The sequence below is a fragment of the Terrapene carolina genome, unplaced genomic scaffold, assembly GCF_002925995.2.
Source record: "Terrapene carolina triunguis isolate 2854851 unplaced genomic scaffold, T_m_triunguis-2.0 Scaffold22, whole genome shotgun sequence".
Taxonomy (NCBI): domain Eukaryota; kingdom Metazoa; phylum Chordata; order Testudines; family Emydidae; genus Terrapene; species Terrapene triunguis.
This window is the reverse complement of record NW_020664373.1, coordinates 3,259,466-3,285,274: the sequence shown is the minus strand read 5'-3', so window position 1 is coordinate 3,285,274 and position 25,809 is coordinate 3,259,466. Positions and strand designations below refer to the sequence as shown.

General features: G+C 40.0%; 1 protein-coding gene across 1 annotated transcript in view; it reads right to left on the bottom strand.

Annotated features, from left to right (window-relative positions):
* The window catches only part of LOC113406050 (steryl-sulfatase-like), a 99,548-nt gene that overhangs the window by 40,985 nt on the left and 32,754 nt on the right, over positions 1–25,809 (bottom strand). The window contains exons 3-4 of the mRNA XM_026648245.1: positions 15,084–15,221; positions 4,388–4,547 (exon numbers count right to left, since the gene is read on the bottom strand). Coding sequence (XP_026504030.1) covers positions 4,388–4,547; positions 15,084–15,221 — 298 coding nt within the window. The remainder of the gene's footprint in view (positions 1–4,387; positions 4,548–15,083; positions 15,222–25,809) is intronic.

Here is a 25,809-nt window from a genome sequence, read left to right as displayed (position 1 = left end):
TGGCATGTAGTTCTTTCCACTTCTCTTCACCTAGAAGGACTGTGGTGGCAACAAAGCAATTTGATGGCAGAGGTTAAAGCAGAGAAACTGGTGAGGGAGGGGGGCATCACAGGAAAAGAGGAAAAACAAAACAAAACAAAACAAAAACATTCCTAGGGGCTTAGTGTCCACTCAGAGAGCATGAGATCTATGTCCATAAAATCTGCACACATCAAGACCACCAAGGATCTGACAGAGTGATTGTTTGTAATGGATGTCCTGGGGCAAGCCTGTAATTTTTCATATCCTATACCTGTCTTCTCTGTTTCTACAAGCACTCAATAAATCATCAGCAGCAGAGTGTCTCTTCACTGCAGCTGTGAAGAAATACCAGTCTGGCGTATCAGCTGCTGCTCATTTTTGCCATGTAAAATTAAAAAGTGACCCTTCTTTATTGAACTCAAAGTAGCTTGAATATTCTAAACATATGATGAACTAATTCTGCAGCTATCTAATTTGAGTTTTAATGGACAGTTAAAAATAGTCACTTCATAAAGTAGTTCTGGATGCCAGTTGTGATGTTCCTTCCTATTTTTCCCATGGAAAAAAATTACATTTTTTTTCACTTTGAAAGTCATAATTAATTTTGAACATCATTTCACTGAGAGTGTCAGATAAACGGTATAAATGAATACTAATAAACTCCAACAATCTCAGATGGCTAAGATGTTTTGGGCTGCATGACTGTGCAGGTGCATATGGGGAAATATGCCCCTTCAGAAAGCTAGCTTGGCCTTGAGTTTAAACGCACAGGAGTTGAGGTGCTACAAGTCAACTAGCCTGGGCAGATAGGGGAGAATAACGGGGGACAGGTGGGGAATGGATAGAGATTTTAATCTGCCCCATCAACACACCAGCCAACAGAACTCATAACAGAGCTCATATGGCATGTTATCAGAGTATTAATTTATTTGTGCTATAGGCCAGCAGCAAATTACTTTCCCTGAGGAGCAAAGGGAGAGCAGGGAGGGAATTGTGACTCCCTGAACCACATTTCCTTCTCTGGAATTGTCTTGAGACAATGCAGCAACATGCTTCTCCTTAGTAAAGGCCATGCCCTAGTGACACAATCTAGCCCAGAACTTCAGTACAGCAGACATTCACACTTGATCTTGGGAACCAAATTTTGCAGCTTCCAAAAAATGTTTCTCATTTTGCTCTGGAATTCTGCAGGAGGATATTTGCACTGATTAGGTTCATGGCAATGAATGATCTGAGAAATGGCTATCAATTTATTATGCGTGATTTCAATAAGCAAAGGTTCATTTTAAGAGTCCAAGAAGAAAATATGGGGTCAGACCCTGGCCCCTTTGGAATCACAGGCAAAACTCCCACTGATTTCAACCGGGATAGGATTTCCTGAAGTTTAAAGCAATTTATATATTTGGATCCAGATTCTGCCACTCTCATTCATTCTTATTCTTAGAAGCGTCCCATTTGGCCTAATAATAAATAATCATAATACATCTGCCTGATGTATTAACTCTGAATTACTTTGTCTTATTTTGCTTTATTTTATTATTTGTATTTATTATTTTGCCTAGGACCTCCAAGGAGGTCCAGAAGGAAAGCTGCACTGAGTTTAGTTAAGCAGGTGCACATTTTCATTTTACATGACCAAATTAAGCACCAGAAGACAGATCAGTATTTCTCCAGAACTTCAAAAAAAGAGCCTCTTCACTGCTGATGATTTACTGAGTATATTTAGGAAAGGACACAACAGCTTTGGAACTGTATATTAGCACCTATGAACTGATCAAAAGAAAGGCAGGAACACAAACTAATTAAACCTAACTCTCGTAACCAAGAAGGGAAATTAGAACATACTGTTTTCAACATTACGGAGAAGTTGGATGAGCAAAATATTTAGCAGCCTTGAAGTCTCATGTGCCCTAGAAGTGACAGCCAGGGTATTAGTTCTTTCATCCCTTGACCAAGGACAGCATTAGTGGCAACTGGGTCACAGAGAAGTTACAGGATGGTGGGAGACTTTCACGTAAGATATTTTAATTTCTGGTTTCATCTTTCACAATACCTTGTGTCAAAGTTATTGGGTGAGCTAAGATTTAGGACCCTTTCTATCGCTCTCAAGTGACAGGCTTTGCTTCCTGCACCTCACTCTGGGTGGAACCACATGGTCCAATAACCCTTAGACTTGATCTCTGGCCTGCAGCCTCCCTGTCTCCCAACGGTATTAACCTGACAGGCCCAACTGAATTTGGCACCCGTAAGCCTTTTCCAGCGGGAGCCTGAGACAGTGGCCGATTAATGACTTGAAAACAGCTTCTTCAAAACAAAGTATTATTTATTCTTTCACCCATAGGTACATAGCACACTGAGTGAAGGGTAAAAATAGTGAAGGTCTATATATATTGTGACAGACCCAGACCAGTGGGGTACAGGAGTCTGGTAGAGGGCAAATATACTGGTCACTGGATGAGTAGTTTTCTGTTCTCTGAGTGACCAGAGCAGGGGCTGCACTAGAGTAATCAGGAACCTGCTAGAACCAGTTAAGGCAGGCAGGCTAATTAGGACACCTGGAGCCAATTAAGAAGAAGCTGCTAGAATCAATTAAGGCAGGCTAATCAGGGCACCTGGGTTTTAAAAGGAACTCACTTCAGTTTGTGGTGTGAGTGTGAGGAGCTAGGAGGAAGAGGCGCAAGGAGCTGAGAGTGAGAGGGTAAGGGTGTGCTGCTGGAGGACTGAGGAGTACAAGCGTTATCAGACACCAGGAGGAAGGTCCTGTGGTGAGAATAAGGAAGGTGTTTGGAGGAGGCCATGGGGAAGTAGCTCAGGGAGTTGTAGCTGTCATGCAGCTGTTACAGGAGGCACTATAGACAGCTGCAATCCACAGGGCCCTGGGCTGGAACCCAGAGTAGAGGGTGGGCCCGGTTTCCCCCCCAAACCTCCCAATTGACCTGGCCTGTGGGTTCTTCCAGAGGGGAAGGTCTCTGGGCTGTTCCCCCAACCCACATGGTGAATCTCTGAGGCAAGAAAATCCGCCAGTAAGTGCAGGACCCACCAAGATAGAGGAGGAACTTTGTCACAATAAATATATATATATTTTCCCTTACCTAACCCTTAATCTTTCTTTCTTGGTGTAAATTCTTCTCATCCCACCTAACCCCTATCTCTGGCTGGGAGAAGCAGACTGTCGTGCTTGCAACATATTTTCTTCATCTCTGTGTGTCTCCTTGCGTGCCTTTCAGCTCTCATTGACACTCTCTGGGCAGACCCCCTTAGCTCATCCAACCCCCCTCCCTTTTCAAGGCCTGGGTTCCTGTAAACTTTAGCATCCCCCTTTGATCCTCAGCTTATCCTTGGAAAAGTAAACCATTTTTAGCCTGGGTGGAGACACGTAAGGGGTATTCTCCAATAAGCTTTTCCAACAACTTCCTGCAGTTTCCATTGGCTGGGAACGGTGAACCGCGGCCACTGGGAGCTGCGAGTAGCCGTACCTGCAGACACTCAGGTAAACAAAGCATCTCGCAGCCCACCAGGGGCTTACCCTGAACAAGCCACGGACCAAGTTTGGGAACCTCTGCCTTAGAGGAAGATTCTACCTCTGTTACTGGTGTAAAGACAGAGTAACTCCATAAAAGTCAATGCATTACAGTGACTTAACTCAGATCACAATGTGCTCCATAGAAGTGACCTTCATATATTTGCAATACTCTGCATAAGGGCCATTTTCTTTTATCTGTTCTAAAAATTCTGCTGATCCATTTAATTTCTTTGAATGCCCCATTGGTCTCACCCTATAAAACTGCAGGAAGAGGACTGTTTCTTACAGAGCTACTCATTATTTTGTACAATTTTTCGAAATGTTTTGTGAAGGATAAGGGAGGTGAGGGTTTAAAGGCAAAGAGTAGGAGGATGATCTAGAACATGGAGACTGATCCTGCACTCATTGAACAATGCCTAGCTCTTTTACAGAACTGTCCATCCATAGATCTCAAAGCACTTTACAAAGGAGGTCACACTACCTCCATGGACAAAGCACCCATGGATATCAGTGGTGCAGGATTAGTCTATAGGGTTGTTGAGAGGCTGGAACTAGGACTCACCAAGGGATCACCCAAGAGGAGATGGAAATTAATTATATGAACTAGTTCAGAAAAGGCAGTCCAAAAGATTTTGTCTTCATGCACAACATGGCTATAAAATATACCACAACAGTGCTATGAAAAAGACATTTTACTATTGTAAACAATGGTAAAATAATGAAATTTCAAATCCAGACTTTTTCCATGCTTCTCTCCCACTAAATACAGACATAAAAGCTAGCAAAGAGAAGAAAGGGTCCATGAAAAATACTGTGGCGAATACAAGAAAATGTATACCATACCTGTCTTTGGGTAATGGTATCCCTGCAAGTTTAACAACTGTTGGGAATATATCCATGTTACTTGTAGGCTCATCAATATGGACACCCGCCTGTACCACTCCTGGCCAGTGAAGAAGACCTGGCACACGAATACCTCCTTCCCAGTTTGTAGCCTTTCCACCTGAAAGAGTGAACATGGCTTTTAGCAGAAATTTCTCCTTCAGAAATGCAATTTAAATACCATTATTTTGTTTCCTCTTTACATGCCACCCTCACAAACTTGCATCTGAAGAAGTGAGGTTCTTACCCACGAAAGCTTATGCTCCCAATACTTCTGTTAGTCTTAAAGGTGCCACAGGACCCTCTGTTGCTTTTTACAGATTCAGACTAACACGGCTACCCCTCTGATACATCACAAACTGGTTATTTTATTTGCACTAAATGTACTATTCCTTTACTCAGCTGATTTTTTTCCCATATATATTTTTTAATTCATTTCTGGTTCTGAAATTTCAGCCTAAAACAGATTCTTTGGGAGAGTTTTTAGCTCACTGATATTAGGAGCCAAGAATTAATATATATATATATCAGTGTCGGATATATATATATTTACAGCTGAAATGCAAGAACAGTTGGAGGGAAAAAAATAATGCCTCATAAAAATTTTGCCTGGTTCATGTGGCACAAAGGCATGTGCAGAACCAATTCCAACCAGAAGTCAAAGTATAGATTTGTATAGGTCTGAGGCATGAACACCCAGAAAAGTTTTGCAGCATTTTATTATAATTGCTGCTGTCGGATTCCTAGAGGGGGAAAAAGATTTTGGTATTGAATTCTGAAATTAAACACATCAGGAAGATGAGCAATGATTTCAAACACTTTCTGGATGTCCTGAAGATCTTTTTTTTTTTAAGTGACAACAATTATAATTCTATCATCCAAATAATCAGACTGAGTGCAACACGCAACTTACAAACGCATATTTCCCTCTCTTAGATTCCGTGACATCCATCACTGCCCCAGTCATCCAGTCCTCTCTGTCTAATGTGAAAGCCCAGCACATATTTATTATACAGACAATATACCTATCCATTACTTAATGAGATGTGACTGACACAAATCCATATGGAAAATGTATCAAATATTGTAATTAATTGCTTACATAGTACCATGGATAGGCACAGTGCTCCAAAGTGTTTTAAAAATGAATATATGAACTTGGAAAAAGTTCCTGGCCAAAAGAGTTTATCAGTCCTGCTTTTATTGAAGTCAGTGGCAAAGCTCTCAAATGACATGTGGGTTTTCAGGAGTGATTTGGTGGGTATTGATTGGGAGCAGGCAGATCAACCCATGTCCTCAGAATAAAGTGTGTTTACTGAAATCCAGTGTAGCTAAGTTTATAAACAAGATTAATATTTTGGATATATTCATTGATGCGAATGGCATAGCCCCTGGTCAGGGGGCTATAATACACTCACCGCTAGAATTGTCTATTATGATGATACATTGATGTTTTCTGAAGTTTGGCCTCCTGCTTTCTATTGCACTGATCTTCCTGAGATGCACCAACTTCCACAAGGACAGTAGAATTTCAGACCAAGGTGGTAACCAGGGGCTCACTCATGAAAAGGGGTCTCCAGATCTCATAACAGTTTGAGGATCCTACAGGGCCTTTGCATGGGCTGAGGGCAATTAGTCAGAATAGCATGATTATTTTCATGAAAGGGAAGCACTTCCTGTATTGTCATCTAGATTCACAATCAGTTCCTGGATACCATCTGCTGTTCTGTGAACACTATTGATAGCTTTATGGCCTCGTAGCTTCAACGTTCTCTAAGGCAAATTGCCTTGCTGTGGTTTGTGTACTTATTTCTCAGGGGATTATTCCCACCACTTCAGATATCATGATGAGAATCATTGATCTGAGACTGGTGGCATCCTGACTTGCTCTGAAAAGATAAATATCAATGAAAAATTATAAAGGATGGAAGGAGGACCTGGAACTCTACCCTCCTTCTTCCAAAGGAGAGAGACTGACACGTGCAGAAGCAATGTGTAGAATCAGAGTGGCCAGAGGAAGCAATGAGGCAAGTGTGTTAGAAGAAGAACTAGAGTAGACCCATTGAAAAGAAATACTTCTTGGGAAGTTGCAACCTGAAGAGAGCTGGGGCAAGTAGGAAGAAGAAGATACATTTTCTTCCTCTGTTCTTGTGAATTATTGAGTTGAAAAGCTGCTGAGAAATCTGCTGTTCACCCACCCAGGGAAGGGGCACTTTGCCTCTCAGTATATGCAAAGGAGCCCAAGAAGCAAATGGGGCAGAATTGCTGCCTGATACTTGTAGAGTTCCACAAGGATCAACTCTTTCCCCAGTCCTTTTCAACATCTACAGGCTACCACTGGTGAACTGATCAAACAACATGTACTCAAGTGCCTTTAACATGCATATGAACACTACCACCCAGTGCTTGGATGAGATTAGCTCTTGGATGAAGAACAGCTGGATGAAGCTGAACTTCCATAAGCGCATCAGACTTGTCCACTGTTCTCTATACCGGCTTCCCATAGATTATCCAATCGTGTTCAAGGTCTCAGTTCTTATCTTCAATGCACTTCATGGGCAGTACCAAGGATAACAAGACCATCTAAAGCTCTGGGACAACTACATACCTCTGCCACAATGAAACGCTCAACGATAACAATAAAGCTCATCTGTACAGGAGACAGAACTTTCTCTAGGGGCTGGTCCAAGACTGGGGAATGTACTTTCCCGGAACTAAGGACCATCACAAACCTCACTGCTTTCTGCTCCAATTTCAAGGTGCATTTCTTTGACGTTTCCTTCTCATAATCACATAGCAATGAGGGAACAAAGAACAAGTGACATATGTGTAGTCACATTGCTTAATGCACTGACAGAAGGTGCTCAGATACTATGGTGATATGTGCAGTATAAGAAAACACAGAAAAGTACAGACATCATCCCTGCATTGCAGCCGGGCTACTTCCTCACTTGTCTCTGCCCAGACACAACCACCATTTTGCTTTCAGGAAACAGACAAACTGTTTAAGTCCTATGGAGGTTGAGAATAGACCTCTGAACCAGAGTAAAGGGAGGCTACAACAGGGGAACTAGATGCTAATGTAGCAGAATTTATTCTGCTATATAGATCTAGCTGTGTCCGATGACAACAGAAGCATTGCCAACTCCCATAATATGATCACAAACCTTGTAATATTTGATATTTTCTCAAAACTCCAGCTGCTTCAGCTGAGAAACTGCATGAGAATTTCAGCTTTCCTTTTAAAAAGGTTTCTAGCCCTAAGGATTGCAAAGAAAAGCTTGAAAATGCAAAGCACCCTAAAGGCTCAGAAACCAGGAGACAAATGAAAAGAACCCAAACGTATTATTTAAAAATAAAACTCATGATATTTTAGGGCCTGACTCATGATTTTTGAATACTTGAGGTTGGCAGTACTACAAAAGAGGAGGAGGAACAGCCCATGAGTCCATATGCCGGCAGCACCTAGGCAGTAATATGCATCCTCACACAGAGACATATTTTCCTTCTTAAAGTTCTTTAAAAGTGTTTTTAAAAGAAGAACAACAACAACCCAGGTTGTATTTTTATGCATTGATGTTTACACTTTCTGAGTGACTATGGCCTTCAGCCTTATGTTTAATAGCTGATATTCCCCTTTTCCTCAGAAAAAAACTGTAGGTGCAGAAAAAGTACAGCTATAACCCTGTGTTGTCACCTACAGAGAGATCCCAAATTTCCATTTCCATTGAAAACTTGTATTTTTCTCCCTTGCATAAACCTCTAATTCACATTGACTGTGTAAAGTATTTTGGGATAGACTTTGTATGTAAGATGAATTAGGACACTCTGTGATTCTATTGCACAGACTTATTAATATTTGGGCTTGGTTCTCACAGAATGATCAAAACTGTTGAAAACATCTCTCTCTCTCTCTCTCTCTCTCTCTGTGTCTTTCTCTTTCTCTCACTGGAGTTTAATCAGGGTAAACTTTTCTTCCTACCCATGCACATCAGGAAGTGGCCTCCCTCAGCCCATTTATTCTTTTGAATGAAGAGAGAATAAGCAGAAATTAATTACTTTGCTCACCTGTAGTGGACTCTTGTTTCTGAATATCTAGGATAAAAATGTGTTGCTATTTCTGGTCTTCAAACAGCACACCATTTTTAATGGCAAGACCATCTGCTAACCCCTCTGCTTTATCTATTTTCAGTGTTCTGTCAAGTGTTGGTTTATTTTTTTGGTTTTGGTTTTTGTTCTGTTTTTTAACTTGAATTGTCCTAGTTCTCATACAAGAAGAATTGACAAACAGAGATGGTGAATGCAAACTGCCTCAAAGCTGATCCTCTTCTCAAACAAATAGCCTTATTGCTCAGGATAGTGTATTCTATTTGCAATGTCAGGATGGTTTGATCATTCCAGATGTACAATAGTAGAATAAATTAGAGACAGGGGATGAAGTCCTGGCCCATTGAAGTTAATGGAAAAACTGCCACTGACTTTGATAGTCAGTTTTCACATAGTATTATTAACTTAAATTCTGCAGCAAAAATACCATAAACACTGTCAAATTGATTTGGATGCTAGTTAAAAAAAAATTAATAGTTAATTAATAGTTTTAAGAAACACTGATGAAGAAGCTTATCACTGTAGCACATCACATTGCAGAAGATTATAATTTACACCCATTGCTTATCTTTAACAGGTCTACTCACATAAGTCCGTTCTACTAGATGTGAATAAGGGTTGAAGAATCAGGGCCTGAGTCTTCAGCAGACATTGATAGTATGAATCATCCTCCAATAGACATTAATAGATACATTAGTTATGAACGTATTCAGAATCACAGAATTTAGAGGTAATAGTATTAGAGCACAATCAGGAATCAGTGAAAAGTTAACTTGGCTCTCTCCACTATTTTCTTATTTATCTATTTGTATCTTATTTTTGGAATAGAATGAATATTGTCTCCTGTACAGCTGTTCAGCTATATCAGGGAGGAAGTGTCTGGAATGGAAGATAATTGTAATAGCTTGTACTATGAGTGTAGAATCCAAAAGATTCAGTCATTTAAATCAGAGGAGGGAGCAGTAGCTTGGAGAACCTTCAAGGCATATGGAACTTCAGAGTCAAATATAATTCAAATGAGTTTGATGTTTAGTGTGAATGTTTTAAACTTTAATAGGGGTGCCACAATCCAAAATCAAGAATATTAGTTATTACATAATGGTAGTATTACAATAGTATCCAAATGCCCCACTCAGGATCAAGGCCCATTGCGCTAAGCACCGTACAAATGCATAGGGAACACATTGTCCCCACTCCAATGATTACTGGATGCAAAAGACATCTGATATCTCTCTGTGTCTGTGTGTATCTGAAAGAAGATGGCTAGACAGAGTACCAATAAATAAAAAGGGACCTAACCAAACAAAACCAAGAAACCAAGGTGCATCAGCATCACATCAGACCCAACAAAATGATAATAATGGGGGAAATCAGCTGTCTGCATATAAACAGGTCAAATGGCCCAATGGGACAAAGTTTAGAGAAATACTCTAATGCGAGGTCTAAGCTACAAAGTTAGGTCGACCCAGCCACGTTGCTCAGGGGTGTGAAAAATCCACACTCCTGAGCCGACATAACCCCCAGTATAGACAGTACTAGGCTGACAAAAGAATTCTTCCATTAACTAAGCTACCACCTCTTGAGTAGGCAGATTAACTATGCCAGCAGGCAAACCCCTCCCATCGCTGTAGTGAGAATTTATACTGAAGCACTGCAGCATTTCTAATGAAGCTTAAGTGATTGCTTCTTGGAACAGCTCCAGAGCACACCAATGGAGAGGCTATTTTCAGCATAGGGTATGTCTACACCCGAGCTAAAGGTGTAATTTCCGGCTCAGATAGACAGACCCATGCTAGCTTTGCTTTCCTCAAGCTAGAATGCTAAAAATAGAAGTGTAGCTGCAGTGGCATGGGTTGTGGTATGGCTGGCTACTCACCCTAAGTACCAAGGGTTCTCGGTGGGATTGTACTTGGGACAGCTAGCCCATCCCACTGCCCGTGCCACTGCTATTTTTAGCGCACTAGCTCAACCACAGTTAGTGCATGTATGTCTGTCTAGCAAAAGCTTTGCACAGAATAGCCTATCCAAACTATCTTGAATCCAGCAGTGAAGGCAGTGCAGCATTGGCTTGAGAGTGGGCTAGCGAGCTAAGTACATAGCCAGGCCCTGTATCTGGCTTGAACTACCTGCCCTGAAAGCCACACTATGCTGTCTTCATTGCTACTCTTACATGAACTAGCGGGATTCAAGATAGCTTGGATAGGCTAGCCCATGCTAAGCTTTTCCTGTGTATGTTTCAGTGACCACGATATAATTATGTTAAACAGCTTAGGGAAAGGCAAGCTGAAAAAAATTGACACTGTTACACAGAATTTAGAAAGGGAGCTGTCAATAAAATGAGGTAGTTAATAAGGCCCTGAAAGTCAAAAGTATAGTAAGTAAAGACTTTACATATGGCAATGGAAAACAATGTCTGAGAAGGTCTGCATACCTCACAACAAAATCAGAACCTGGAAGTCCAGAAGTAAACTGCCCTGGCTAAATGGCAAGGTTCAAGACGTTAATTGAACCAAACAGATATCCTTCAATATCTGAAATTTTAACTCTAGGAAAGCCAAAAAACAGGGGCATAATTTACAGTGAGTAAAAGAGAAATTAGGAGATTTAATATAGATTTTGACGAGCACGTTGGAGAAGATACCTATCTTTGACCAACTCACTTCTGGTAATGAAGATGAGGTAGCCTCAGAGATTGAGGAATCAGAAATGGTGCTGGAAGAAATCAATAATTACAAAAAAAACAATAACTCACCACGTCCAAATGTACAAATACAAAGTAGCTGAGCTGCTAGCAAAAATATACAATCTCTCATTACATTCAGCTACTGTACTGGAGGATTAGAGGGGAGCAAACGTTTCCACCTATATTTTGACTTTCAAAAGGTCTTTGACAGGTCCCTCAGAAAAGGTGTCTAAAGAACTAAGCAATTGTGGGGTAGGAAAAACTCTTGTCTGAAAAGATATTGAAGAGTCTGGGATTGATTATTTTATGAAGGAGACAGGTAAGAGAGGACATGATAGAAGTATACAAAACCATGAATGGTGTACATTAGGCATATTGAGATCTTCTGTTTTCTCTGACTCATAACACAACAACAAAGGGACATTCAATGAAATTGAAAGGTGCCAAATACAAAAATGATATAATCAAGGATGCCTATTGTTGGGTTTCTTGCACCTTCTGAAACATCTGGTACTGGCCACTGTTGGAAAGAGGCTACAGGGCTAGATGGGCCATGAGTCTAATGGCAATCCTTAAATGTATAGGTCATTATGTAACAGCATTCAGGTTAATTAGAGGACAGTGAAGATTTAAGCAGGATTTGTTTATTTGCTGATAGTGTCAAAGAGCTAGTTAACTACAGTGTCAATGTCGGGTTTTAATTTTGCATTGTATCCAGCTTTTCAGAGATCACACTATAATCAGAACACAAAGTTTCAGGAAATAATAATAGTGATGTCACCTTTTTGCAATCTAGCTAGCTGGTACCAGACACTCCATCCAAACAGTCCCTAACTTTTATTATTGGGACTGACCTGGCTGTGTATCAAGATAAATTAGTGAGTTCAAACTGTGAAGATCTGTTGTGAGCTTTTGATTTAGGGCAGAACCAATTACTGTTGAATAGACTGCTACATCTTTGATAAGAGAGTCAAGAGGTTTGATTAATGTTCACACTTTCATATACAGAAAGGCGTATTATTGAGATTCCCCAGCACAGACACTGAGATGCCCCTCTCATAAAGTACACCTATTACTTTCTATTCCTCTAAACCAGATGAGCTAAATTCCAATATACACACACAAACGCAAGAGGGATAGCTTTTTAGTCCAGTTAATTTTCTACATATATTAACATCCAGTGCGTGATAGTTTAGGACATAACAGGTCTGATTTTCAGAAGGTCAGTCATGCAAATATACACTGATCTTGCACACCCAATTTGTGTATGTAAAAAGGGTCTTCACACATAAAAATAACTAGTTATGTGTCTAATGGTCCATTTCCCTTCGTGAGCTTTTGACAATCAAGCATGACATATCTTAATGTTAAAAAGATGCCTTTTGATTTGGGGCTTTAGAGTAGAGTGTGAAAGATAAAATGTAATCCACTATATTTTCAATCTGTTAGGGTAAATTAAAGTGATTGCAGAGATCTTTTAAACATCTTAGTTTCATTATAAATGTCTTTTATTAAGCTGCTTATCTTCCCACCCATAATATATTAGTGCATTTATCAGCTTATCTAAGAGGAATCTGTAAATCACTTAATAATCCATTTTAAAAAAACCCAAAGGTCTGTTTTCTTCTTTAGGCCACACTAGCTATCAGATCCGTATTGATTCAACTAAGATCTGTTTCAAATTCTTCACTGTTATACAAGTAGAAATATAATACTCTATGTTAAATGAAAGTTCCAAAGGAAAGTACATTCCCCAGATTTATTCATCTTCTTTCTCAGATTGTATCCCCCATTTTATGTCTGACATTCTAAAGCACTAACATTTTTAGAGCTTCCAAAATTCATTGGGGCATGCCTACAGCTACAAATGTGTAAGTCTATGGTGTTTTGAATATGGCAAGTGCTATATAACGGCTAAGTATTAATATAGTTCTAATTCAGGTTAATGATAGATTCCTCTCAGCTGTCAATCTCTATAGTACAATAGGACCCCTTGTATATTCTGTAACCTCCACAGTTGTGGTTGTTGCAATTTTTGCCCTACTCATATCTGAGATTGTTTCTCACCCACTTTATAAACACATTAAAGTTATATAGCTTCCTCACACGGTGGCCCTACTACACTTTTATTACTTCCTGTGACCCTCTTTTCCCTCCCTCTAATTCTTCTTCTCTGAAATCATACTCAAAGGCAATGTGCTACCTGCTCTATAAAATTACAGCTGGTAAGTTTAGGGACTGGTTTTCCAATTCTCTCCCTCCATCACCCAAAAAGGAAGGGAAACAAAAATTAAAAACCATTTTCACAAAATTTTCTCTGGGAGGAGTGAGAATATCTAAACCTGTCCATACAAGAACCAGGCATCTCTCTCCTATTTTGATGGAAGTTAAGCTCACTTTCGTCATCACAGGCCTGCTTTTCAGAAATGCCGTGTACCTGCCACTTCCATGCTGAAAATCAGACCCTGTTTTAGCAGCTGGTACTAATGAAAACTTCACAGTGCAGTGGAACGGTAACAGTTATCTTCCTGTCTCTCTTCTTTACCTTCTCCCTCACCTAATATTCCCCCATCCTCTCCATCTGCTACATATTGGTGAGTGGGATTGTGATATCAAAGGGAAGTAATCCTCTTCTTCCCTCCCGCTATTTCTTTTCTTCCTCTTTTCATTCTCCCCTTCTCCAGAATCACCTTGTATTCTATAATCATGTGCATTATTTCACTAGGAGGGTGGTGAAGCACTGGAATCCGTTATCTAGGGAGGTGGTGGAGTCTCCTTCCTTGGAGGTTTTTAAGGCCCGGCTTGACAAAGTCCTGGCTGGGATGATTTAGTTGGGAATTGGTCCTGCTTTGAGCAGGGGGTTGGACTAGATGACCTCCTGAGGTCCCTTCCAACCCTGATATTCTATGACTCTATGATTCTATATCATGACCCCTTTGCCTGAATGAGTTACCAAATTCATCTGCATATTTTGCACTGCTATTGCTTGAAATGAAATGAGTCAGCAAGTGACATCGAGTCAGGGACACATGAACAGACAAAAAGAAAAAGATCATCTGTTCAGCTAGATTTTTTGCTACTTTGACGTTCACCTTATCTTGCTAAAAACACTATTCTCCTCTACAGCAGCATGATCTCATGGACAGCAGGTCTTATTGCAATAAGGTAAACTTACTGATGGTCTCAAGCCGCTACAGAATTACTTGAATTTGAAGTACGCATTGATTGTCTCAATAGCTGTATTGGGAGAAAAGCAATCAATTTGCGTGCCTTTGACACCACTGATCATACCCTCCTCTTGAAATCTTGTGATCCTTTGGCTTTCATGACTCTGTCCTGTCCTGGTTCTCCTCTTATCTCTTTGGTATTTTTCAGCATCTCTTTCACTGGGTCTTCCTCCTCTGCTGCTTTCTATGGGTGTTTCCTTAGACTTTGTCCTTGGCTCCCTCATCCTCTCTCTCTACACCCTTTCTCTGTGCGGCTTCACCCACTCACTTGGCTACAATTTCTGATGACACACAGCTACCTCTTCATTCCTCCCCTTTCTTCTACTACCCAATCAGGTATCTCAGCCTGTTGCACTGATATCTCTTTCTGGATGGCTCACTGGTCTATTTAAAAGCATTTTCAGAAGTGCTAAACACCTAAAAATCTCACTAAAGTCACTGGAGCTGCAGATGCTCCTCACTTTTGACAATCAGGCCATTTACGTTTAGGTGTCTATATATGGATTTAGGATTCTGGACATTAGAAGTTTAATGTTAGGAACCCAGATGTGAACATTTTGGGCTTACAGCATATTACAAACAGTGCAGAGTAAGCAGCTAATTTTCGACACGTTTCTAAAAATCATTACAAGAAGCTCACCTTTATAAATTCCATTATACCCCCCATGGACTTCTCCAGTGCTAGAGACTTCTTCAACATGTGCCCCCTGGTCAGATGTGAAGTATACAAGAGTCTTATCATTCAAATTCCATTTCTCTAGCACATCCAGAATCTTTCCTGAAAAAACAAAACAGAAAGATTTAAACTTTTATTTTTAACCTGAAAGAAATAGACATTTTTGCCCTTATTAATTTTTCAGATGTTTTTCCTTAAAAAAACATTATTATATATAGCAACTGACACGATGCAGAGCACACTAGGTGGCTACCACACAGAGCTTGCTGCTATCAAGATTGTGGCTTGATTGCTGCAGGGCCTCCTGACGTATAAAACGAGAAGATTTGTGCACATCAGAGGAAAGGGCTGCACCACAGAGAAGCAGCAACCCCATAACAAGGAGTTTGAAACAGTTGATCATAACTGAAAGAGTCACAGTATGCAAAGTACAGTTAACAATGTACTAGAGCTTTGCCACATGGAAGCCTTCAGAAGAGGCATGGCTCACCTAACGTATGTGCTAGAATAAGGCACTCCTAAAAGAGTAATAGTACAGAGAAGAAGTGCCTCTTGAAGCTACACGATTTCATTATCTAACTCTGCCAATCAATCACAGTTGGAAAAATGCTCTTGGGCAGATCAGAATAAACCCTTAGTAAACTAGAGAAAAAGTTTCAAAATGTAAATGCATATTTTAAAAGAGTTGGGCCACTTGAATATGTTGTGAGACTTCAAAATACTTTGGGCCTAATTTTCATTTATACAGAGGGCTCTTCACCCTACTCTGACACTGTAAACAGGCCTTGCAATGGGTGTAAATTACATTTAAACCAATTTTAAGACTCCTTTACACTGCTCAAATTTTGTAAAGGGGCTTTAGTGTAAATGAGAATTCGGGCCTAATGCTAAAGTACATTTTTGTACTGAAAGAAATGTAGGATTATTGTCACTGGAAACAGATCAAGGAAAAGATACAGCACAAATAACACCCTTCCCAACACTGCCCTGCCAATGAGCCTTAACCTAGTTCTTCAGAAAATCCATACAGTATAAAGATAATTCAAACTCCATGACCATTCTCCTCATCCTCTCTGCTTAACCAGTCAAGAAAGGTGACAATATGGGTGGCTATTTTGATTTGTTCATCTGTCCACTAAAAACTGGTTCCCCAGCTGAAACATTCAGCTACTATGTTAAGTAGCATGATGCAAGAACCCAGAAATACAGAATCCATTTCATTAGGAGTGAGGCCACTTAAACAGTTTTCAGATTATAATGGCTTTCTGTCATTATCAACCTGTTCTGGCTTAGAAGCAGTTACCTCATCCTTTTGCTCACCAATCCCCTTGCAAGTTGCAATTCAGTAAAATCACAGTTCTGTAATGTACTGAGCACTTACTGGAAGGGGCTGAGTGCTTTCATTTCCTACTGACTTTAATGACTGGGCTCTAATTAAAGGGATACAACCAGTTAAATAAGCAGTGTCTATTGTTCTGGTTTGTAAAATAGGAGAAAAGTAGCTATATAAGAATAGGAGAATTTGTTTACATAAATTTTGAAACTTGGTGGGAGTTGAAATTTCCCAACAGAGCTGTGGAAAATCTGTTACAAAGGCTGACATTTTAAAGCTGGTGGGTTGTGGGGGGATTTGGTTAACAGCTCATGCAGCTCCATCTGACAAGTCATTTTGCTTGTTGTAGCAGGTAGGCTAAGTGCCAAAGAAAGAAAAAGGCAGTTTTCCATTGGTTGTGCTTGCTAAACACTGTCGTGTTTGCTGATAAAGTGGTGGTGATGAAGTCAGAAAGTTAGGTTGGACATTGTGTGGGTACATATGATTTAAAAAAGTGAAGGATAGACAAGATGACCTACTCTAATACACTTTTCTATTTAAAATCTGCAAACTATTTTTCTTAATGAACTAGGATTATGTAATCCCTCTTGACCAGTGGTTCTCAAACTTATTTGATCGGGCCCCCTTCTTCGTGTCTGTACTCATTTACGTCCCCCTCCCCAACTACATATACCACCACCAAGAGGTGAAGGCGAGGCAGAGAGCAGCGGCTGCTGGCTGGGCACCCAGATCTGAAGGCAGCGCCACGCCAGCAGCAACACAGAAGTAAGGGAGGCAATGTGAAAAGTGATATTCGTCAGTATCACTTTTCACAGTAGACTTAGTGCCCCATTGCCACCCTTACTTCTGCGCTGCTGCTGCCACCCCAGAGTTGACAGCTGGAGCCACCTTCAGGAGGGAATGGGAGGATGGGGGAGGGGATGAGAGCTCAAGCCCGAGTGGCAGGCCTCTGGCTCTCCCCTTTATTTCTGCCTGCCGGATGTGTACAGTCCTTCTGCATAAGCTCCAGCGACCCAGGGCTGATAGCCAGAGCTCTTTTTAAAAAAAGCAGGACACACCTCATGTCTCCCTTGACACATTACCGCACCTCTCTTGGGAGGCTCACCCCAGAGTTTAAGAACCGCAGAGTATGACACCATGTGCATGTGAAAGAAAAAAGTACAATTATGACCATGTAATAGATCATATTAAAAGAAATAATTAAAAGCACACCAAATGGAGCACGAGATCTAGGCCTCCTTTTCTCATTCACGAACAATCAATAATCATTTTTCTACCTGAACTGGGACAAAACAGGAAATATTCATCTGAAACTCCCCTTTCCAATGCACTCCATTAAAAAAAAAAAGTATTTATTTATTGGCAAGTAGATTGGATAAAATTTGACGTAGTCTGAACATCATTACTGAGTTTAGACTCATGCAAAGGCCATGCAAATAGTATCTATTCCAGAAAGGCAACAAATTGCATATAGAACCTGATCCAAAGCCCATTGATGTGAATGAAAACATTCCCATTGGCGTCAATGGGCTTTTTTGATCAGGGTCATTATAAGGTAATAACAAAGTCAGCATTTGGTTGATTATATTACAGCAGGGTTAATAAATACTAAAATGACAACAATTTATTTCTAGCAACCTAAGTTTTCAGTATTCCAAATAACACACTTTGCTGTGCTTGGAGATTAAGTATCACAAAAATAAAAGAGAACTTGCATTTCTATTTTCTCCTTGAACATTGACACCTTTTGGAATGAGCACTGTATAAATAAGTAATAAGATGTATTTTACTGTAAGATAAGATACTAAAGGGTGTTTCAACGATGGGGTTAGTGTTAATACGAGCCCTACATAGCTCTGATTAGAAATTTTTCATCAAAATAATTTTTTTGATGAAAAATGTCAGCTCCATTGAAAGCAGAATATATAAAAAAATAGATTTTGATGAAATTTTGTTTTAAAATAAACATCAATTTAATAGTGTTGAAATGTCCCACTTGACATTTTTGGACTGAAACATGTCAAAATTTTGTTTTGCTTAGATTTTTTTATAAGTTTGAAAAGGTCAAAATTGGAATGAAATGTAATCAAAACAAAACATTTTGATATCCCCTAAATGGTTTTTTTTTATTTTGTTTCTTGGAATTTTTTTCTTTGTTTGTTTTTGTTCCGTTCCAGAACAGGGGGAAAAAAATGAAATTGTGGAATTTCCTGCAAAATGGAAAATCCAGTTCCTGCCCAGCTCTACCCATACAGTATCTCAATTGTGTTAAAAATGGTAAGAAAAACAATAAAATAAATATATTACATTGAGTGTAACTGTGTGTATATTTTACACACACACACACTTATATCTATATTGGGAGCAACCACTACATAGGGCTGAAACACAAATTCCATTACAATCCTCCTTTTTCAATTGTTCAGTACTTTCTCCAATACATTATTTTTGGGTCTAAATTTTTGAGGCTTGTTTGTTTTGTAGATTTAAATGAAGCTTAAAAATTAAAGCCAAGTCTGATGACTATAGGTTCAATTGCGCAGGGAAGTGTAATTTACACACTGTTTGCCAGAAGGGCAACTAGAGTTAGAAATCAGTCTTATCCATGACTGTAGGAAGGAATAGAAACTTAGTTTGGCATTGCAGCAGCATTCAAGGAAGCAATGTAACCAAGTTTGTGTGACCTTGAGAAAATAAGCAAAAAAATAGCTCTACTGAATCAATAGTGAATTTGTTGCAATTGCCTCTTTGCTCAGGGCACAGACATTATCCACTGTATACACTTGTGGCACTCTACAACTACTCCCAAATGACAGAACTGTCAGTTGAGGAGATCCACTTGAAAACTGTGGTCTGGAAAAGTTAAGAGTTGTGTTAATCCCTAAGGATGCAGATGCTCCCGGGGCACACGTCATTTTATTGCAGGGCAATTGATTGACCAGAATGTGGTTTAGCCGATGGAGCCCAAGACCATGGGGCCAATGTGACGCTGAAAGAGCCACGTAGTTTCTGAAAGATTGCTGAGTGGTTAGAATATAAGACTGAGTTTCTCCCAGCACTGTCATCCCAGGAGTTTGATCATCTTTGGTCCTGAACCTAGATCAGTGTTTCCCAAACTTGTTCCGCCGCTTGTGCAGGGAAAGCCCCTGGCGGGCTGGGCTGGTTTGTTTACCTGCCGCGTTCGCAGGTTCGGCCAATGGAGGCTTCCAGTGGCCGCGGTTTGCTGCTCCAGGCCAATGGAAGTTGCTGGAAGCAGCACGGGCTGAGGGACGTACTGGCCGCCGCTTCCAGCAGCTCCCAATGGCCTGGAGCAGTGAACCGCGGCCACTGGGAGCCGCAATTGGCCGAACTTGCGGATGTAGCAGGTAAACAAACCAGCCCAGCCCACCAGGGGCTTTCCCTGCACAAGCGGTGGAAGAAGTTTGGGAACCACTGACCTAAATCATTTCCATGTAGCACATAATGTCACAGATCATTGGGTACACGTCTCATTTTTACTTTTTTAATTAGAGACACATTAATGAAGGCATTAAAAAATAAGGTTTGACATTAATTAATTAATAGGATTAATGCTTTAAAGTCCAGCTAAAGCTCCCCTTGAAATGCCCATATGCAAATATCCTAGCCGAATCATCTTTATATCCTGCTCCACTTTTGCTCTAAGTAATATTATAAGGTGTCAGATCTGCAGGTGCTGTCTCCTAGAAAGGTTTTTAAAATGTGATGTCGTCAATTTATATGGAGTGATGGAGTATAGCTGATTGGAGCTTGACTCTTGTCCTTTGGGATGACTTTGCGAATGTAAGATTTCATCTCTACAGTCTTATCCTGGTTAACTCAGTACAACTCCTACTGAATCTCAACTTTAACATTCCATTAACATTGCCCAGTGCTGCAGTCCTGAATCATGCAAATCTCTCACTGCACTCAATTCTGAATTTTTTTCAAAGAGAAATATAATTCAAGATGTGTGTGTGATATACATGCATTTGTTTAATAAATTCACTCACTTTCATTTAAAATTAATAATCCAGGAATGTTTTCCATACAATTTAAAATGTGAATCTTGTTTGTCTGTTTGAAATAACTCAGATGCCTGCTAAAATCACTAAAGGACCCAATCCTGACCCATCTGTCACAACACTAAAGGTCATGCAGCCTTCTTACTCCCACATAGGGCAGTTCTGCACCAGTGTGACCAATCCACACGATGGTCAGAATGCTGCAGAAGGGGTGTGGAACAGCTCCAGCTGAAGTTCTACTGTATAGGACAGATGATGGGTAAGGCTACGATTTAATCATGAATATTTTTAGTAAAAGTCATGGACAGGTCACGGGCTGGAAAAAAAAAGTCACGGACCATGGCCTGTCCATGACTTATACCATAAATACCCCTAATTGAATTGGGGGGGCAGTGCAGAGGGGGGAGCCTGCAGCACCAGATGCTGGAGGGGAGAGTCCTGGGGGGCCGGCGGTACCAGCTGCCAGGGGGAGAGGGGAGAGGAAGCCCCAGGGGGACAGTGGCTGCTCCGGCCATTCCGGGACCACTGCTCAGGCAGTCCCCAGGGCCAGCCACATCTGCAGAGCCGCTCCAGCAGTGGCCAGTGTGGCTGTTCCCAGGGTCAGCCACACTGGCCGCTGCAGAAGTCACGAAGGTTGCAGGAAGTCACAGAATCTGTGACTACCGCGACCTCCATGACAAACACGGAGCCCTAATGGTGGATACAGGTAATTCGAGCAAATGAGATACCACTGCCCCACTCAAGGCAACATTCATATATCTTTCCCCATATTTCCACTTTCTTCTGTTGGAACGACTGCATCCCTGGGTCTGTAGTGATGCTCTAAGGGACATCGGGGGGCGGGGAGGGAGGGGAGGGACAAAGGGTGATTTGGGAGCATGAGCCACCCCATCTTCCATATACCTAAAGGAGAGAGATCATTTATTTGGTTAACAGCTCTGTTTCAGAGCCATCTGCTGGCACCACTCCCTGTGACTGAATAGCTTTTTTAAACATCTCAGCTGGGGACTGACAGTCAGCTCTGGGGACCTGCCTCCATGTCTGGGGAAATGGGGAGATTCTGAACATGTGCAAAGGGTCCCACAAAACATCCCCAAATACTATGGGGGGCTGGAATCCAGGACTCATCCTTGAGAAGGTGATGGAGCCAGACTGCAGTGTAGACAGTATGTAGTAGTTTCTGAGGGGACAGCCGCTTCACTGCCACAGGTTTTGAATTATAAGGTAATTCAATAGCTGAACCCCTACTTGGTGTTCAGAAGGGTAATATTTTTTCCTTATTAAAAATAAATGTTGCAACTTCTGCATTCCAACATCTACAAGCTAAAAATCAATTTAGCAGAACTTAATCTTCCTATAACGGTTTTGAGACGAGTATTCTGAAAAGAGTTTAATTTGTTGATCTGATATAAAACCCACTGATTAGCTATGCAAATTTACACTACCTGAGGATCTGCCCCAAGTACCTAGTACAATCTGGGTGCTGTGTAAAAACATGCCCAAGTACAGTAACTAAGACCTAGACATCCATGTCTTAATTTTAGCTTTTGTAGATTTCAGGTTATAAATATTCAAATTTCTGTGATAAGCTCAGAGTCATCAAGTTTCCCCTTGATAAGTATGTAAATCAGTCTGTCTCTGCAATGGGGAAGTAATTATCACTTTCAGACCTAGTCATTGAGCGCAACACTTGAGAGGTGAAGATGAAAAATAATAAAACCACTGACAGCAAGACAAGAAGTTGCAGCACATACAGTGAACCATATATACTTGCATACACTTGTTTAGCATTCTGAGCTGAAATACGGCAAATGGAAAGTGGAGATTTTGGAAAGAGGCAATAGATTGGATAGATAATGTGCCATGACATCAATCAATAGAACCCAAGGAAGACAGGTGATTCTGCATACAGGCAAAACATTCACATGACTCTGTAAGGTCACAATCAGGAAAAAATTGATCCAAATGCCTGTCTAGAAAATATATATAAAATTCCCCTAGAAAGTCAAGAGCATGGATTGATTAAAAATCATACCTCCATATTTTATTATATCAATTTTGAAAATGGAGATATTTTAATCCATAGAATAATGCAATGTGAAGTAGAATGTAATGGTGGTGGGGAAGTTCTGTAACAGTTCTAATTTGTGACTGTTATTATTTAATAGTGCTATTATGATAGCACCCTGTGCCCTGAAATCTTCCAAAAAGTACTTAAGACACTCAGGGCTGGTATTTCAGAGGTGCTGAGCCCTCACAACTCCAAATGAAATCAATGGGAGCTTCAGGTGCTTCTCAAAATCAGGCCTTCAGAGATGACTAGTAACTTTTATATTGGAGAGGTTTGCTTGCTTGGCTCTCATGCACAGTATGATGCATTCATAATGGTTGCTGAAGGAATGCATAGAAATAAGCGGAGGATTTGACCTATATTTGAAACAACCTGGATATATGTTTATAATTTGATTTCAGTGGAGCTCTGTGCATGTGCAGGGTCTGCCCAAGCACATCAAATTACAGGATCTATAAACTCCTTGGGGTGCTTAGAAACTATGGTAATAAGAGGTAAGTAGATAGATAACATCTCAATAGCAACACTGAAATCAATAGAGCTATGTTAATTTACAATACCTGAAGATCGGCCCCAAGTAACTAATACAATCTGGGTGATGTATAAATACATAAATTATGATAATACATAGTATAATCATTTCTCTAGGACTGTGTTTGGGTGTGGGACATAACCCAAACATTTTTAAGTACTGTATTGCGTCTTACCCAGTGTTTTGATGGTATCCAGGCAGATGGGTTATTTCCAGCAGATTTTTTCACGATAAATGCAATAACTGAGACACAATAGACCCTAGCAAACTTCAGATGTTCTCTCCTCTCCCTTTTCTCTAGCTCTGTTGATAATTCCCCTACTTACTCATGGTGAACATTCATCACGTGGTTATTTGACTACAGTAATCTTTCTCATATTTTGTGAGTATGTAAATTAGCTTCAGTTTCCTTGTACTGACCTGTATTATTATCTCTCATATATATCTTTGCATCACTTGTTTGTTATATAAAAAAAAGAGACACCTAGTTTTATTTATATCAGAACCCTTTTCACAGAATATCTTTTACAGGGATTTTGTTACAGGATAGGGAGTGAGGGTGATGAGAAAGAGTGAAGGTTGTCTTAGGTTGTCTTGATAGATTTCCCATATTACCTCTCCAATTCTAATTGTAAAGAGATGGTCTTCGAAGCCAAGATATATTTCCTCAATGGTGTTACACTGGACTTCAGTTGTGGTAAGCAAAAGCAGAATTTTGCCATATGGGCTTGGGACTTGCCTTCTCTCTATAAAAACTAAAGCTAAAATTGCTGTGGTCAGTTAAGGTATTAGTATCAATTTGCTATGTGTTCAGATTTGTGTTGCACTGTAACTTAAAATTGAAATTAGCTTGTGGTTGTTTATACAGTCTAAAAAGGATAACTTGCCTTTCAGACCCTCGAGGTAAATTTTCAGCGTAGTGCACAGCCGATTAGACATGCACTGTTTAGCTGCTATGAATAAATCATCCAAACTTTGACTTATAATTATGCATAAGATAAGGGCAAAGTGTTTTCTACAGTTAGGCACTAAATCTTTTCTTTTAATATGGGGTTCAAATCACCTAGTAAATGTAACTGTTGGAATGATTTGTTTTACATGTGTACAAAAAGTGCTATTCAATCTTTGGCGTATAATAAAGCATGGAGCTAGGATATAGTTAATAAAAACAATGAGGAGTCTGGTGGCACCTTAAAGACTAACAGATTTATTTGGGCATAAGCTTTCATGGGTAAAAAAGCCACTTCTTCAGATGCATGGAGTGGGACTCCTTGTTCTTTTTGTGGATACAGACTAACACAGCTACCCCTCTGAGACATAGTTAATGAGAGTTATAGGCACCTTTAAGTACGGCTGCACTATAGACAATATCGGATTGCAGGGCATCCATAACTGCATGGCTACTATAGGACTGAAGAGATAACATTGTTGGGATAGGTAGAGGTCAACAAGTATGGCTGCTTTATGGCTACCTGGTTAGTGTGTACATTAGTTAACGAATACGTTGCTTAAAATTCATTTTTAGACCTTACATTTCTTCACCATAATGCTATGTATTTCTTAACTTTTAGACTGCCTAAGATACTAAATATGAGACACTGTCATGCAATTTTAGAAGGGTCTATTGTATTTGCATTTTGTATACTCCAGCTGAGATCATTTCTTTTGGGAAATTCACAGCATCATTCTGCTAACATCTGAGAGTAAAGGCCATTTTACACATACAACTAAAAGTACACAATACACAATACACTGTCTGGTGTCCTGCACCAAACTCTCCCATGTATATTATGGAAGCTTTTCCATCTAATTTTTGGAAACACTTCCTTTGGCTAAGACATGGGACTGTTTGCAAGCTTTAATGACAGATAAGAATGATTTCCATTTTCATGCAAACCATACTTTGGGCCAGATCATCACCTGGAGTAAAGAGTAGAGTCCACTGACTTCAATTATTTTCCATTTATATGTTTAAAACTATGTTTCCTATATTGGGTTAATGAACAGGGACTGGTAAACAGGTTTCTTTATAAACTTCAAAGAACTTGATGTAAAAATAAAGTTCTAAACTCAAATTTTAAATATCCACTCAAATCATCCTAGATATTTGGATCCAAATGTATTGGGCCACAATTATGTAAGATTAAAGTTTGAGATGTTCAAAGCAGTGCAGAAATTTTCAGCTTTCAAAACTTTAACCAAATTATTTTTCAGATTGTTTTATTTTGATATCAGTTTTCTAATTCAATATATATTTTTAACAAAAAGAGCTGACTGACATTAGAACCCAAGGTTTTCGGAATCTTCCTCTGGCCAAGCACTTTCCTCTTCACTGCATTCTGGGATTGGGTCGTTTACACTGCACTCTCGGATTGGGTTTATGTTGTAAAGTGTATACCGCAAAATAAACAGGACATTCAGCAAGACAGAATTAACACTGCTATTGGAATCTTTATTCCCCACATTTCCTTACTTTCCCCTGTGCAAACCTAATTTTCCATGAATGCAATTGGCTTGCATTTCATTGACCCGATGATCAGTAGATTCCTTTTGTTTTTCTCTAAATGTGACATTCAGTTTGCATGTTTCCTGTTGCATCTGCATCTTTACTTCCCGGCGCAATAGCTCATTGGCTTTGTATCTGCTAATGCTGTTAGACATTTGAAGCCTACTATGCACTTGTCATCTGCAGACAAGGCAAGCCGTGAATCAATCTCTTCACAGAGAAGTTG